The sequence below is a fragment of the Rhinichthys klamathensis genome, unplaced genomic scaffold, assembly GCF_029890125.1.
Source record: "Rhinichthys klamathensis goyatoka isolate OS25496 unplaced genomic scaffold, OSU_Roscu_1.1 h1tg000635l_1, whole genome shotgun sequence".
NCBI classification, from domain to species: Eukaryota; Metazoa; Chordata; class Actinopteri; order Cypriniformes; family Leuciscidae; genus Rhinichthys; species Rhinichthys klamathensis.
In genome coordinates this window covers 579572-596275 of record NW_026607081.1, presented here as the reverse complement: position 1 = coordinate 596275, position 16704 = coordinate 579572, and the positions used below count along the sequence as shown (strand labels likewise).

The window sequence follows — 16704 nt, the reverse complement described above, 5'->3', positions numbered from 1 at the left end:
AAAGGCAGGTTTTCTATTTGCCACTGCAATAACGTCTCAAATCTCCACATATCCGCCAGTATAACAAACTAAACCCAGTCTAAACCGGCCAACCAACACTACAGTCAAATCTGAAATACCACAAATAAAATTGTGCTGCTGCAGTTTCACCTGATGACGAGTAAAGTGTCACTCCGTCGCTGACTTGTGTAGAAAAGGATTCAGATCTCATTTCACATTCAGCTTTAGCACAAACTAATTACATGCATTGCATCTTGTCTCCAGAGAAAAAGATAAAAAAAAACTCAATGAAATCCTCATGAAATGACATCAAAGTTGCCAGTGAATGTATAAGGATATTTAAATGTTTTTTTAAAGCTTGCAGAGATTGCCTTGCATTATTGTCATTGACCTTTGACCTTGATTGGTTACTCTAGGTATAGTGAGTCGTAACTGCAGCGCTGGAGGCTGGTCACAGCCGTTCCCTCCATATCATGAGGCCTGCAGTGTTGAGGACGACATCCCAGAGGTCACTGACATGTTCTGCAATTCATACTCACTTGTATTTGATAAACATTTTCCATTTATTCATACACTTCTAAAATTACAGAAGAGAGCTCAATAAAGTCTCAGATTTGTCTCAGTATGAACTCTGAGATCTGAGCTGCTGTTAACATGAACTTTTAATAGCTCTATACTCTTAATGTAGGTCAACAACAGTATACAGTATATACACTATACACACACTCACTGGCCACTTTATTACACCAGTTCAATTGCACGTTAACACAAATATCTAATAAACCAATCACATGGCAGCAACTCAATGCATTCAGGCATGTTGACATGATCAAGACGATCTGCTGAAGTTCAAGCTGAACATCAGAATGAGGAAGAAAGTTGATTTTAGTGACTTTGAACGTGTCATGGTTGTTGGTGCCAGACGGGCTGGTCTGAGTATTTACAAAACTGCTGATCTACTGGGATTCTCACGCACAACCATCTCTAGGGTTTACAGAGAATTATCATAAAAAGAGAAAATATGCAGTGAGCAGCAGTTCAAGAAAATGCCTTGTTGATGTCAGAGGTCGGAGGAGAATGACCAAACTGGTTCAGCTGATAGAAAGACAACAGTAACTCATTACAACCGAGGTCCAGAAGAGCATCTCTGAACACACAACACATCAAACCTTGAAGCAGAAGAGCATCTCTGAACACACAACACATTAAACCTTGAAGCAGAAGAGCATCTCTGAACACACAACACATCAAACCTTGAAGCAGAAGAGCATCTCTGAACACACAACACATCAAACCTTGAAGCAGAAGAGCATCTCTGAACACACAACACATCAAACCTTGAAGCAGAAGAGCATCTCTGAACACACAACACATCAAACCTTGAAGCAGAAGAGCATCTCTGAACACACAACACAACCTTGAAGCAGAAGAGCATCTCTGAACACACAACACATCAAACCTTGAAGCAGAAGAGCATCTCTGAACACACAACACATCAAACCTTGAAGCAGAAGAGCATCTCTGAACACACAACACACCAAACCTTGAAGCAGAAGAGCATCTCTGAACACACAACACATCAAACCTTGAAGCAGAAGAGCATCTCTGAACACACAACACATCAAACCTTGAAGCAGAAGAGCATCTCTGAACACACAACACATCAAACCTTGAAGGAGAAGAGCTCCTGTGAAACTGGAAACCGGTGAAACTCCTGTCAGATGAGAACAGCAAACTGAGGCTACAATTCACCTGGCCCAACAAAACTGTAAGAGCAAACTGGCTCAAATAGAAGACTGGAAGACCGTTGCCTGGTCTGATGAGTCTCAATTTCTGCATCAGCGTTCAGATGGTCGGGTCAGAATTTGGTGTAAACAACATGAAAGCATGAATCCATCCTGCCTTGTATCAGCGCTTCAGGCTGCTGGTGGTGTAATGATGGTGGGATATTTTCTTGCACACTTTGGGTCTCTTAGTACCAATTGATCATCGACTAAAGTATTGTTGCTGATCATGTCCATCACTTTTTGATCACAGTGTATCATCTTCTGATGGATACTCCCAGCGGGATAACACACCATATCATAAAGCTCAAATCATCTCAAACTGGTGTCTTGAACATGACAGTGAGTTCACTAAACTCAAACGGCCTCCAGTCTCCAGATCTCAATCCAATAGAGCAGATTTGGGATGTGGAGAAACGGGAGATTCGCATTATAGATGTGCCGCTGATAAATCTGCAACAACTGATGCTCTCATGACAATATGGACCAAAATCTCTGAGGAATGTTTCCAGCACCTTGTTGAATCTGTGCCAAGAAGAATTAAGGCAGTTCTGAAGGCAAAATGGGGTCCAACCTGGTACAAGCAAGGTGTGCCTAATAAAGTGGCCGGTGAGTGTGAACACACACACACAGACACACACACATACATACACACTGTATGTATACAATATATATTACATTTTAGTACATTTATTTAAAATTTTCAGAATAAACAGGCTTAAGGCTTTCACACTTATGTGTCTGTCTTAACTGATTCATTCATTCATTCATTCACTCATTCATTCATTCATTCATTCATTCATTCATTCATTCATTCACTCACTCACTCACTCATTCACTCACTCACTCACTCATTCAGTTTAAACAGACTCAGAATTTAGTTGAAAATACATGTAGATGTAATTGATTTGTGCTCATTTGTCCCTTAGGAGTTGTATTTTGCCACTGTGAAACTGATCTACACTGTTGGTTATGGAGCGTCGCTGCTCTCTCTCTCTGTTGCTGTGATAATACTGCTGCTCTTCAGGTACTGTGCTTGGTGGACTGAAAAAAACCCTCAAACCCGCCACTGATTAGTCAGTACTGCAAAAATATTGCTTTAATATTGCTAGTCTCTTTTGTGAGTAACTTTTAGCATCTATCTAGCTACTTTTTCCACATAAACTTGACTCAACTTTACAACTTTAAATCAGCCTGTAGCTTGGAAACTAGTCTCTAGTTACTGCAACATTAGAAGAAGGTTGTATTCTTTACAATTATATATTTCAAAAAATGCTGTTTGTGTTATAGGCGATTACACTGTGCTCGAAACTACATCCACATGCAGCTGTTTTTCACCTTCATCCTAAAATCTGTGGCTGTTTTTATCAAAGATGCTACGCTGTTCTCCAGTGACGACACGGATCACTGCACACTCTCTACGGTGAGTCTTTCACACCATCAATGCTGTTTCCTGCGGAAAGTACAAACCTGACCGACTTCACACACACCACTTTTTTCCTCAATGACTATAGACAATATTTTTTACAATGCTTTACTGATAATATTTCTTAGTGTATTTCTTAACATTTCTTATATATAAATATTCAGGAATTAACACTCACCAAATGCGGTGCATTTCAGCAGTGGCGTGTAACGCAGTCACTCATATTAGCCACTTTGGCGGGTTGAATTTTATGTATAATACTGTATATCATTTTTATTTTATTTTAGTCTTTTAAAAAGGCATCTGAAATAATAAACTAAGTGCAATGTACTGTTGTCAAAAATATAGATTTTTCGATACATATCGATATTGAAATATCTGAAACGCTTCCAATACAGATTTTCTGCAGAATAGTAGATACAAGATATCAGCTGCGCTTTCTCTCTCTCATCTCTCCGACGAGTTACACACAAACCCTCCTTTCCTCACTCACTCATTTCATTTGCTCTGAATGAATATTGTGGTGTTACAGGGCTTGAATTTCAGCATGTGATTGTGCATAATTTGACTCATTCCCGCAGATTTTGTGCTCACACTCAAAGTGCGGCACATAAAGCGTCCTCTCAGTACTAAATCAAGTACTTTTTTGCTGCTTATTGCACTTAAACAGTAGCCTGGATGCCAGCCGAACTTAGCCCCGCTCACAGCATTTGAAGCAACATGAAGCAAGTATGCCCGAACCAAAGCTGTTCGGACCAATCAAATTGTCAGGGCGGGCTTTATACGATGATGGACAGCTGATCAACCGTAACGTAATCATCCACGTCACCAAAGAGCGCTTGGGTTGAATTCGTTTACAACAAAGTATGGCTGCCGCTGGAGAATTTAGATGTGTAGATTCAGCCATCGCGTCTGTTATAGAAGATGTAGACAGCACATTCATTTTAAAAGAGGTTCAGAGAACCGCGATCAAGGCATTTGTCGATCCAATTGAGTGCAGAGGCATTTTCTTTCCTCGTTCGGTTGTAATACCCCATAATCACAGCCCAGTGGAGCAGTATCAGACTTACATTCTGACTAGAATCTGAGTATGACGACGTCAGGCTACTTAAACAGTCAAATACACACAAAATAATGAAAAAATGCGGGTCTTAACGAATATTCACGCAAACACAGTCAGTTACTAGACACTTTGGCGGGTTTCATTTTATATACAATGCATACATTTTTCAATTGTAGTCTTTTTAAAAAGGCATCTGAAATAATAAACTTGAGTGCAATGTAATGTTGTAAAAAATATAGATTTGACAAAAAGTCAGTAATGTTAAGTGAACGTATACAGTTGAGAAAGAAAACGCATGTGTAACAGTATAATGGATCTGTGTGTCAGGTCTTAAAGTGACAGGAGCCTAATATACCTGCTGCCAAGTTATGAGATAATATTAAATATATCTCAGTGTTTCCTCAAGGATTTTTTCCAGCCGTGGTGGCAGGCCCATTTCGCCAGGGGGAGGGGCGTGGCCCATGAGTGATATTCCCATTGGCCACGCCCCCTTATCCCAGGTGTTTAAACCTCCCCTAAGTATTATAACATGAAAGGCGCCAATAAGAGCGGCAAAGCGATTATGCGCATCGCGTGCGCAGAATGATGCACTTGAAGTAACGCGAAGTCACAATGTGCAGCGCTTCGCATTGAAAGGTTCAAAGCACAAAGCGAAGAGATTATATCTGCTTAATGTATTATATCTATGCAACAGTTTATTAAGCCTTTTCTTTTAACATTTTTAAATTTCAGTTAACTTACAGTGCGCATGAAGAACAATTCATAGTGCTCTCTACTCTAGTGCTGTGCTGTAGTAACAGACACCCGGGAGAAAGGAATGTGATTTAGAAAGCGCTATAAACTCCAGCAAGATAAAGTAATTTTATGCAAACTATAGACCTTTATCTACAAATATAGTATAAAGGGAACATTGATCTTGAAGAGAGTGTCTTCGTGTTACTGTCGTAACCGAACGCGACGTGCTGTTTGAATGCTGAATGGAGAATGACTGAGGAGAGATGAGTTTCCATTAACTTTAACTTAACGACTTAAATATACATTTTTACCTCACATTATGCTATTGAATGACTTTAGAAGTCTTGGAATATAGTGTGAAAACTTTATGGTGCTTTACAATGTTTTGTATGCCTTTAGTGGGGCTTAACAATAACACAAACAAAATCGGACCGAGAAGCTGCAGCCGTGGCGGGATGATTTTAGGTGTGGCGGCCCGCCACGGCAGAATGAATGTAGCGGAAACACTGTATCTATATGGCAGTTTTTCCCCATGGTATCAATGTCAAAATTGTGGCCAGGGAAAATGCTGAGTGGCTAGTAACTTTAGATCACATGATCCTTCAGAAATCTTTCTAATATGCTGCAAAAGAAACATTTCTGATTATTATCCATGTTGAAAACCGTTGTGCTGCTTCATATTTTTGTGGAAACTGTGATAGTTTTTTTTCAGGATTCTTCAATGAATAGAAAATTCAAAAGAACAGCTTTTATTTGAAATAGAAATTTTTCTAACATTATTAATGTCTTTACTCTCACTTTTGGTCAATTTAATGCATCCTTATTGAATAAAAACATTCCGTTGTGTACTGACCCCTTCTTACTGAAGCACTTTTTATGCTAAAAAGAACGATGAAATAATTTCAAGTTTTACAAGAGTTTTAGACCCTGTTTTGTACTTTATTCATTGAAAAGTCCTCCATAGATGCATTCATTTTTTTTAAAGTAGAAATATTGATCTTCCTCTACTTCCTGCTGAGTTCATACTTTCTCCCTCTGCTTATCTCCTTCCTCTTCAGTTTTTTGCCGCCATGCCTTTTTATCATTCTCAGAGTCTCTCTCTCTCTCTCTCTCTCTCTCTCTCTCTCTCTCTCTCTCTCTCTCTCTCTCTCTCTCTCTCTCTCTCTCTCTCTCTCTGCAGGCGGCCTGTAAGGCGTCTGTGGTGTTTTGTCATTTTTGCGTCATGACTAATTTCTTCTGGCTGCTGGTTGAAGCCGTGTATCTGAACTCACTGCTGGTCTCTGCTTTCCCGCGCAGCCGCCGCTGTCTGTGGAGTTTCGCTCTGCTGGGCTGGGGTGAGACTCCCATATCTCTGTCCCTGTCCTCTCACCAGTGTTGGGATTCGGGAAAGTTCATTTTCTACATTAACTAGTTCAAAGTTCAGTTCACAAATTTTAAAATGAACTAGTTCAGTTCGTAGTTCATACTTCAAAAAATGAACTAGTTCATAGTTCTGTTTTTTCCATTATGTTGTTGCGAGCTTTTTTTATTTGATTTTTTTATTATTGCCACAGCCCATATACAACCACAGACGGCAATTATTTTATCAACGGGCAAAGTTTGCTCAGAAATGTCCGATTTTTCCCATCATCACCGACCTTGTCATACACAACTCGTTTAAATAATCATAGGCTACAACGCCTCCTCGCTCGCTGCTTTGTCGACTACATGCTGCTTCTTGTCTTGATGACGCATGCGGCGGCCGCGGTGCGACACTGGCGGCTGGTGTTGCCAGATTGGGTGTTTTTTCGCTACATATTAAGGCCTGTTTACGCGTGTTTTAGCTGGGTTTTCGCCTGTAAGGCTCTACAGAAATCTGGCACCCTATTGAAAGAAGTTAACTTGAGAGAGCGTGCGTTCACAGACACCAGAATGAACGAGTTCACACAGTAACGTTCATCAGGCAGTAATTCAGTACGTTCAGTTCACGTTCGCCCAAAATATGAACGAGTTCATGAACTATCGTTCATTTAACGCGTTCAGGCACAACACTGCCTCTCACACACTCCTGCCTCTGGCCATCACAGATTACTTTTATCGTATAAGTGTTGACTATGTGAGTTATTAAAGGAACAGAAGGGAAAGGAGAAATTAGGTTAGGTTTGTCTAGATATTTTTTTTAACACTTTAATATGAAGTAATTCATAGTTAACCCAAAAATAAAAATTCTGCCATCATTTACACCGCTTCATTTCATTCCAAACCTGTAAGACTTTTATTCATTTTCAGAACACAGATGAAGATATTTCCAATGTAATTCATTTCCAATTAATTCTGTCGCTCCATTGAAAGTCCATTCACCCAAAGCTCTTGACGCTTGAAAGCGTTTATGAATAATGTCTGTCACTCATCGGTGGAAAAGAGTTCAAAGAGTTCAAAAGAATATATTTTGAAAAATGTATACAATGAAAGTCAATGAGGTCCAATTTTGTTTTTGCCTCAGAATATCTTCTTTTTTTGTTCCACAGAAGAAAGAGGTCAGAAAACAAAACACAATACAGAAAACATTTACACATCACCTTTCACAATAATGCATAGAAAGGGACACTACCATTAAAAAGTTTGCCATCAGAAAGATTTTTTTGTTGTTATTATATTATTATTGAGTACCAGGATGCATTAAATGGATCAAAAGTGACAGTAAACATAAATGTTGTTCTTTTGAGCATTTTATTCATTAAAAAAACGTTGGTTTCCACAAAAATATTAAGCACTGCTTTCAACATTAATAATAATAAGAAATGTTTAATTTCTGAAGGATCATGTGACACTGAAGACTGGAGTAATGATGCTGAAAATTCAGCTTTGATCACAGGAATAAATTACATTTTAAAATATATTCAAACAGAAAACAGTTGCTTTTAAATTGTAATAATATTTTACAATATTGCTGTATTTTTTATCTAATAAATGCAGCCTTGCATAAGAGACTTATTTCAAAAACATAAAAGAAATCTTACCAAACCCAAACTTTTGAATGGTAGTGTATGTAGAGATTAATTCATGTGCTTTGTGATCACTTTGTCTGGCATTTTATTTTTTTTCGGTAATGACCAACTGACAGTACATTATGATTCTTATTTCTTGGCTACTTACTCTGATCTATCATCATTTATGGTTCTGAAGTCTATTATTTTTCTCATGTTAGCAGCTATTATATTCTCTGCGACTCCAATCAGTGAAGTACAGCACGATCCTTCTGTTGTTCTTTCTTCTCAATTTCCATTTATATTCTGTCTGTCTCGCTCCCCTCTGGTGTGTGGGACCCTGGGAGGGCTGAGAAGTGTCAGAACATCTCTCGTGATTGGCACCTCCGTCGTCTTTGATTTCAGCAGACAATTGAACGAACAAACAGTTCAAATGACATTGTAGAAGCAGTAGAGATGCATAGAGACGTACAAATCCATGTTCTCGTTCTTATACACGTTCCTGGTCTTATTGCGAATGATGCATCAGAGCATGTTATTCTAAAGAATCAAAACAGAGTTACATTCTGGTATATCAATCTTTTTTTACAATCAATTCCTGAAGTATTAAATCATTGATTAAAACATTTTTGTTTTTCCTCATTGAATATCCTGTATTGCATCACATTAGGAAAGTTAAATGGATTCCAAACTTCATGATGATATTTAGGAGATCTGCTAATTATCTGTTTTAGAAATATGGAGTTGAAAATGGCCTTTTTCTTGTGCAAATATGTTTAATACTTTCATGAATGCTGTCTAATTTCGATAAAAATTTTCATAATTGCTTAAATTATTAATTTGGGGATTACGCCAACTTTTGGTAATTTAACTAAAAGGCACTTAATATTTCAGTACCATCACCATTGTACCATTAGCACAGTGTTATATATTGAGTATATTATCTCAAATGTTAAACCCAGAGGAATTCATTTAATTGAAAGTAATAGCTTCTAGGTATATAATCCATGCTTTTTTACAGCGTTGCATTGAACACTCTCTGTGAGATTCCCTTTTCCCAACACCATCATCTTTTTGTCTCTCTTTGGTCTTTTCTCCAGGTGTTCCGCTGGTCTGCATCGTCCTCTGGATCTGCTCCAGAGTGTATTTTGAGGACACAGAGTAATTGCACGTTTGTTCTCTACCTTTAAGTAGTGGTTCTCGTGAGGGATTTGAACAAGCCCCTGATGCCAAACGCACACTTCAAGACTCAATCTCACCGCCGTTGATGTTTTCGATCTACAGCCAGTCACAGATGATGAATGATGCACTTATTATAAAGCAATGGGTTTTATCATTTACTGCTTCATTGCATCTTACCTGGTTAAGACATTGATGTTTAAGTAAGGATATATTTTTACCATTGTACAAATCCCTGGTAAGATCACATCTTGAATATGCAAGCTCAGTCTGGTGTCCATGTAAATTAAAATATGTGGAGAAAATTGAAAGGGTCCAGAGAAGAGCTACTAAATTAATTCCAGGAATTAAAAATATGACATATGAAGATAGATTGAGGGAATTACGTTTACCAACTCTCAAATTTAGGAGATATAGAGGAGATATGATTCAGGTATATAAACTTGTACAGGGAATATACGATGTAACAGTTGAACCTATCTTTCAGTTTTGGAACAAATAGGTACGAGACACGAGGGAATTCTTTAAAACTTTACCCTAGAACATGCCTGTCTGAAAAGAGAAAGAACTTTTTTACACTCCGTGCGGTAAAATCATGGAATGAACTTCCAGAAGAAGTTGTGTGTTCCCCTTCTATTAATTCCTTTAAGAACGGGTTGGATGCATTTTGCCTGTCAAAAGGTGTTATGTATAATTATAAAGCTTGCCAGTAACTAATGTAATTCATTTTATGTAATTTATTTAGGATAAAACTTCAATTTATGAAATTAATGTGTTAATTATAAAATGTGAAATTATATGTATATAAATATATTTGTTTGCGTTTTTTTAGAGTCTGGAATAGAGGATTGCATATGAAATATGAAATCTTTTCAATAAATTTCAATAAAATGTTGTCTATCTAGGAACCTGTGTTTTTTTTTTTTTTTCAGGTGCTGGGACATAAATGAAGATTCTCCTTATTGGTGGATCATCAAGGGTCCCATTGTAGTATCCATAGGGGTAAGATAATGCATGAGGACATGGATGTATGAACGAAGGGACTCACACACAGTTATTTTCATGTTTGTTTTATGTTTGCCCAACCAGGTGAACTTCCTTCTCTTCATGAACATTATCAGGATTCTGGTGCAGAAACTGAACCCTCGCTTGATCCAGTTCAACAATTCGTCTCAGTACAGGTACACACACACACACACACACACTGAAGGGACACTAGCTGCATGTGTGGAGATAAGTGGGTGTTTTCAATTCACTCTCTATGGGAGATGAGCGGCAGGTTTGCGTGGGGGATTGTGGGATTGATAGCGGTGAGAGCTTTACAATAAGCCTAACAATTTATTCGATTCTATACAACAACATTAGTAAATGCATTTGGTATTGTGAACTAATCATTCTAATATGCTGATTTGTTGCTCAAGAAACATTTCTGGCTATTATCAATGTTTTAAACAGTTGTGCTGCTTCATATTTTTGTGGAAACAGTGATACCATTAAAACATTTGTGGTAAGATAAAAAAAGAGAGAATTTTAAAACTTTTATTCATCAAGGATGCATTCAATTGATCAAAAGTGACAGTGAAGACTTTTTCAACAGATTTCTGTTTAATAAATACTTTAATAAATGTAAATAAATGCTCTTCATTATACTATCTGTTTAACATAGAATCCTGAAAAGTATCACCACAAAAATATTCAATAAAAAATATTTCTATTTAGCTTTATTTTTTATTTCAGTTTTAGTCTTTTAGTACTTAAACTTATTTATTTTGGTTAGTTGCCAAGGCAACATTTCTAATATTAATTTCCAATATATATATATATATATATTTAACATTTTCATGTAATATTAATATTTTATTTCAGCTTTATTTCAAATACTGCTGAAGGTTTTTAATAGTTGTATACCTAGATTAATAAATGCTGCAAAAATATAATTTGTTGTTAGTTCATGTAACCAATGTTAGTTTATACAACCTTATTGTGAAGTTACTGTTTTTTTGTCTAATGATCGAAAGTAGCAAATACTTAATAATTACAATGTTTATTTCTCAGAAGAGAAAGTTGAAACCTACTTCTTTTAACAACTCTATTTTTCCATCAACTGCAGAACTGCGGGTATCTTAAAACTTATATAGTAACATCTATATTAACTGGTTGCATTCAAGTGATACATAAATGGTAAATGGACTGCATTTATACATCGCTTTCACAGACCCAATGGCCACCAAAGCTGTAATATAATTTAATATGACTGAATGGCCAATGAAAATCAATGTAAGGGTCAGAATATTTTGAAATTATGTAGCAATAATGCACAGGATTGTGGGATATCATAGGCAGTGGAGGATACTATAGTGAAATATGAACCAGGCAAGGCTGTCTTAGTAGACCGGGTGTTTCGCAAAAGTTGCTCTTTTAAATCCCGTAAACACACATTAACTCCAGGGATGTGCTAATGAAATGCATGGAGCGAGACTTTGAGATCCTTGTATAAGCACCGCAGATGTAAAGCTGAAGCAAACCTCGCATGCTGACAGGAAATAGAATCGTGTTCCCAGTACGCATCATCATCACTGCTAGGATCCTTTTGAAGGTTTTTAAGTGTGACTTTGTTCTTTCAGCCTCTCCGGCATCTCTACTGTACTTCCCCCTGTAGAGACTGGCAGATAGCACGAGAACAGCAACACATCTCTACTGTACTTCCCCCTGTAGAGACCGCCAGATAGCATGAGAACAGCAACACATCTCTACTGTACTTCCCCCTGTAGAGACCGGCAGAGAGCATGAGAACAGTCACTGGCAATATGATAGCTTTTGCAGTTTTAGGTATTTTAATAACACACAGGCAGATATATTTTGGGATACTAATCATATTTTTTTAGTTAGCTTTTATTTTAAAAAATTCAGTTTAAGTTTTATTAGTTATGTTATGTGCTTTTGTCATTTTTGTTATTTCCATTTAATTTATTTAATTTTAATTAAATTCTTAATTTAATTCTTAATTAATTTTATTATGTATGTTTTAGTTATAATTTTAGTACTTCAACATTTAAAAAAAAACATTTAGATTTAGTTTTTCATCTAATTCTATTTTATTTCAGCTTTATTTCAATTAATGAAAACTAGTTTTAATAGTTATAGTTTTACTTTTATTTCACTATAACAGCACTGCCCACAAGACACTGTTTACCAACCAAATTTCATTACCATGTATTTTGGACATGCAAAATTACCATCTTAATACCATGGTATTATTTTGAATACCTTGTGTTGTACCCTATAAATACCATGGTATGTGTAAAAAGGCTGTATGGTGCATTCACTAAAAAAACATGGAATTACCATAATGTGTTGTTATATTATAATACCATCAGTGGCGTATAACCCGTTTTTAATTTTTTTCTCCATTCATTTCTCTCATATGGATTTTTAAAAAGTTTTTGTTAAAGCGTTATAAGCCTTGAACAAAGCCAACCAGCTACGAGGTGAATCACAACATTACAAACCTTGATTTGAAGCAAAAAATTATTTGAAAATCAGACAAAAATATAAAGGTAAAGACTGTGTACTTAACGGCTTTAGTGAGGGAAAGAACTACAATCCCATGAAGCATTGCAAACAGCATAATCAAATTAAAAACATTGGAGAAATATAAAACTACTCATTTACAAATGTCGAATCATGTATATATAAAAACGTCTCGGTTACATATGGTAACCCTCGTTCCCTGAGGGAGGGAACGGAGATGTAGGTCATGACTGACCAATAGGAATCTCGCTAGAGAGGCCAATCTACTTCAAGTGAAACTAAAACAAGCCAATGCACATTGGCGTGCAATCATTTGCATCAGCTGTGCAGCCTCGCAGCGCGGGTATTTAACGAGCAGCTGTTGCGATTGCACACTAGTTTTTTTGCTGAGGAGCCAAGCCTGAAAAAGCTGTCCGCCCCAGCGGGCGGTAGCAGATGTGGCGACGGGACCTACGTCTCCGTTCCCTCCCTCAGGGAACGAGGGTTACCATATGTAACCGAGACGTTCCCTATCGGTCAGTCACTACAACGTAGGTCATGACTGACCAATAGGAATCCCTACCAAAGTGCCACAGCCGCTGCACCCCATCCCGTGCCCCATGCAAGCCTCTACACATTCTTGCCTGGAAGGACGATAGGAGGAGGCTTACACAGAGTGAGTGAGACAATAACCCATACAGTGAGATATTGGATAACACTGGGAAAGCGTGCCCTTTCTATTTAGGAAGGAGAGCGCTGCGGAAGCCACTTCAAAGAGTTATGTGGAAAATACATATGGGCTAACCCGAAGGTTGTACTGCATATGAATAATGGGAGACTTAGCCCAAGGGAAAGACACGGGCTTCCAATGGGAGCAGCCATGGAAAACATACACATATGGGATCCACGTAGGGTCACACATATGGAACCCAGCCCAGATCCGGTTCTCAAGAATTCAGCGGATAAAGGCCTGGTGCCGGACGCTCCGCCATGTCCGGGCCGAGGGGTTTTGGAGGACTCAACAGGTTTTACTCTGGAGTAATAAGGTCGCACAGTAGGGTGCAGCAAGCCGACAGAGCCGGGCCACTCGGTGCTTCTACCCGTCTAGGGTGAGAAGACGGGAGGAGACCGGCTCTACACGTAGGCTATAATATCTAGCGAACGTGTTAGGTGTCGCCCAGCCCGCAGCTCTACAGATATCTGTTAGCGAGGAGCCACGTGCCAGCGCCCAGGAGGATGCAACGCCTCTCGTGGAGTGTGCATGCAACCTGAGCAGGCAGGGCACACCTTGTGCTTGGTAAGCCAAGGCGATGGCATCCACTATACAGTGGGCCATCCTCAGCTTGGAGACAGCCTTTCCCCTCTGCTGCCCTCCGTAACAGACAAAGAGCTGGTCTGAGGTCCTGACATAGGGTCCTGAGGTTCTGTCCACGTACATACGCAGAGCGTGAACGGGACAGAGCAAAGCCAGGGCTGGGTCTGCCTCCTCCAAAGGCAGCGCTTGCAGGTTCACTACCTGGTTTTTGAAGGTAGTGGTAGGAACCTTGGGCACATAGCCAGGCCGGGGTCTTAGTACCACATGGTTGTCACCCGGCCCGAACTCTAGGCACAATTTGTCGACCGAAAATGCGTGCAGGTCTCCTACCCTCTTGGCAGAGGCCAGTGCAACCAGTAGCAAAGTCTTCATGGAAAGAAGCTTTAAGTCTACTGATTGCAGAGGCTCAAAGGGAACATCCTGAAGTGCTCGAAGCACCAGGCAAAGGTCCCAAGAGGGTATGGAGGGGGGGTCGAGGAGGATTTAATCATCTCACCCCCCTAAGAAACCTGACGACCAGGTCGTGCTTCACCACTGTTTTGCCATCTATGTGGTCGTGATAAGCTGAAATAGCGGCAGCATGTACTTTGAGGGTGGAGGGAGACAGCCTTCGCTCCATCCCTTGCTGCAAGAAGGAAAGCACAGACCCTATCGAACATCTTCGGGGGTCTTCTCGGCGAGAAGAACACCACTCGATGAACAGGTTTCACTTCAGGGCGTAAACACGTCTCGTGGACGGCGCCCATGCTGAAGTGATGGTGTTAAGTACCTCAGGGGGTAAGTGACCTAGAACCTCCGCGTCCCGTCCAGGGACCAGACATGGAGTTTCCAGAGGTCTGGACGCGGGTGCCATAGGGTGCCCCGTCTCTGAGTCAGAAGATCCTTCCTCAGAGGAATGGGCCAGGGAGGGACTGTCACAAGGAGCGTGAGTTCTGGGAACCAAGTCTGGGTGGGCCAATAGGGAGCCACCAGAAGGTCGTCTTCCCTGACTTTGCACAGTGTCTGCGCAAGTAGGCTCACTGGGGGAAATGCATATTTGCGGAGGCCCCGGGGCCAGCTGTGTGCCAGTGCATCCGTGCCGAGTGTCCTCTCGGTCAGGGAGTAAAACAGCTGGCAGTGGGAGTTCTCTGAGTAGGCAAACAGGTCTACCTGAGCCTCCCCGAACTCACTCCAGATCAGCTGAACCACCTGGGGGTGGAGTCGCCATTCTCCCGGGAGCACAGCTCGTGATAGCTTGTCGGCCACATGGTTGAGCACACCGGGGACATACATGCCTCGAAGCGACCTCAGATACTTCTGACTCCAGAGGAGAAGATGGCGGGCGAGTTGCGACATGCGACGGGAGCTTAGACCACCTTGTCGGTTGATGTACGCAACGGTCCCAGTGTTGTCCGTGCGGACCAGCACGTCCCTGCCCTGTAGCGGTCTTTTCAAGCGGCTCAAAGCGAGATGTACTGCTAGCAACTCGAGGCAATTGATGTGCCAATGCAGTTGGTGGTCCGTCCACACCCCTGACACTGCATGCCCGTCCACTGGAGCCCGATCCTGTTGGCGGCCCGGGAAAGCATGGCCATCATCTCTGGGTCCGACTCGGGCACCGTTGGCACACCCGAAGGAGGCAGCGGCTCCTAGCCGTCGTCCGCAGAGAAGTCTGACCCACCCTCCGATGCAGTAACCGACATCTGATCGTCGTGGGGAGCACCAAATGAAACGACTGGTACACACCTCGAGGATGGTCCAGCACGTTCCTTTGGTGGCTCAACTGGCTGCGGAGCGTGAGAGGGGTGAGGGTTCCTAGGAGGTCGGTTCCCCGAAGGAAGCGCGCTCACCGGAATCCTCAGGTCTCCCGTGTCACTGCCCGAAGCAACCCTCTGAGGAGGATTGGATCGAGGCAGAGGCACGGGGACTCCGCCCCTTTGCAGGAGAGAGTCTCGACCGCAGCTCCGAGATGGTCATCTTCCCACAATGGTTACATGACTCATCCACGAATGCTGCCTCAGCGTGTTCGAGGCCCAGACACATGAGGCATATATATATATATATATATATATATTTTTTAATTTGTGAAAAAGACGCGGATTATCTGTGTAAGCTCTTTTAGAGACTGCTCTCCTTGGTACGGAAGCACGCAGGGGAACGGTCCGCGAACACAAACAAGAATGTGCACCAGTCTGTGCGCTGTTCTCTCTCACTGGTCTTACCAGCCGTGAAAACGGCTGTTGAGCGCTCTCACCGTGCACCTTACCAGCTGTAAATCCAGCTTTTTTGTTTTGCTCTGTTTAAAAATAAAAAACAGAAAACAAAAAAGAGAGAGAGAAAAAAAGAAGACCGCTCGCGCTGCTGTGCTGTCACGCCCTCGCCAAAGTGGAGAGATCCAGAAGAGGCTTGCAGATTCACTCTGTGTAATCAGCATATGAAGTGCTTGGCTCCTAAGCAAAAAGCTAGTGTGCAATCGCAAGCGCTGCGAGGCTGCACAGCTGATGCAAATGATTGCACGCCAATGTGCATTGGCTTGTTTTAGTTTCACTCGAAGTAGATTGGGCTCTCTAGCGAGATTCCTATTGGTCAGTTATGACCTACGTTGTAGTGACGGAACAAATTTGTATTTATAGCCTATATATATGTATGTATGTACGCATATTTTGCAATAAACGTAAAATATATTTTGAAAGCGTTGAGAGATCGCTATTCACAGTGAGTCATGGGAGTGGGGGGAGCTAAACATA

At 40.7% G+C, this 16704-nt stretch overlaps 1 protein-coding gene across 2 annotated transcripts in view; it reads left to right on the top strand.

Annotated features, from left to right (window-relative positions):
- ghrhrl (growth hormone releasing hormone receptor, like) overlaps positions 1–16704 on the top strand; it is a 52982-nt gene that overhangs the window by 25004 nt on the left and 11274 nt on the right. For both annotated transcript variants that reach the window (XM_056241256.1, XM_056241255.1), the window contains exons 4-10: positions 417–508; positions 2714–2811; positions 3075–3207; positions 6189–6342; positions 9075–9135; positions 10086–10155; positions 10243–10334. In XM_056241256.1, the coding sequence (XP_056097231.1) occupies positions 417–508; positions 2714–2811; positions 3075–3207; positions 6189–6342; positions 9075–9135; positions 10086–10155; positions 10243–10334 (700 nt within the window). The remainder of the gene's footprint in view (positions 1–416; positions 509–2713; positions 2812–3074; positions 3208–6188; positions 6343–9074; positions 9136–10085; positions 10156–10242; positions 10335–16704) is intronic.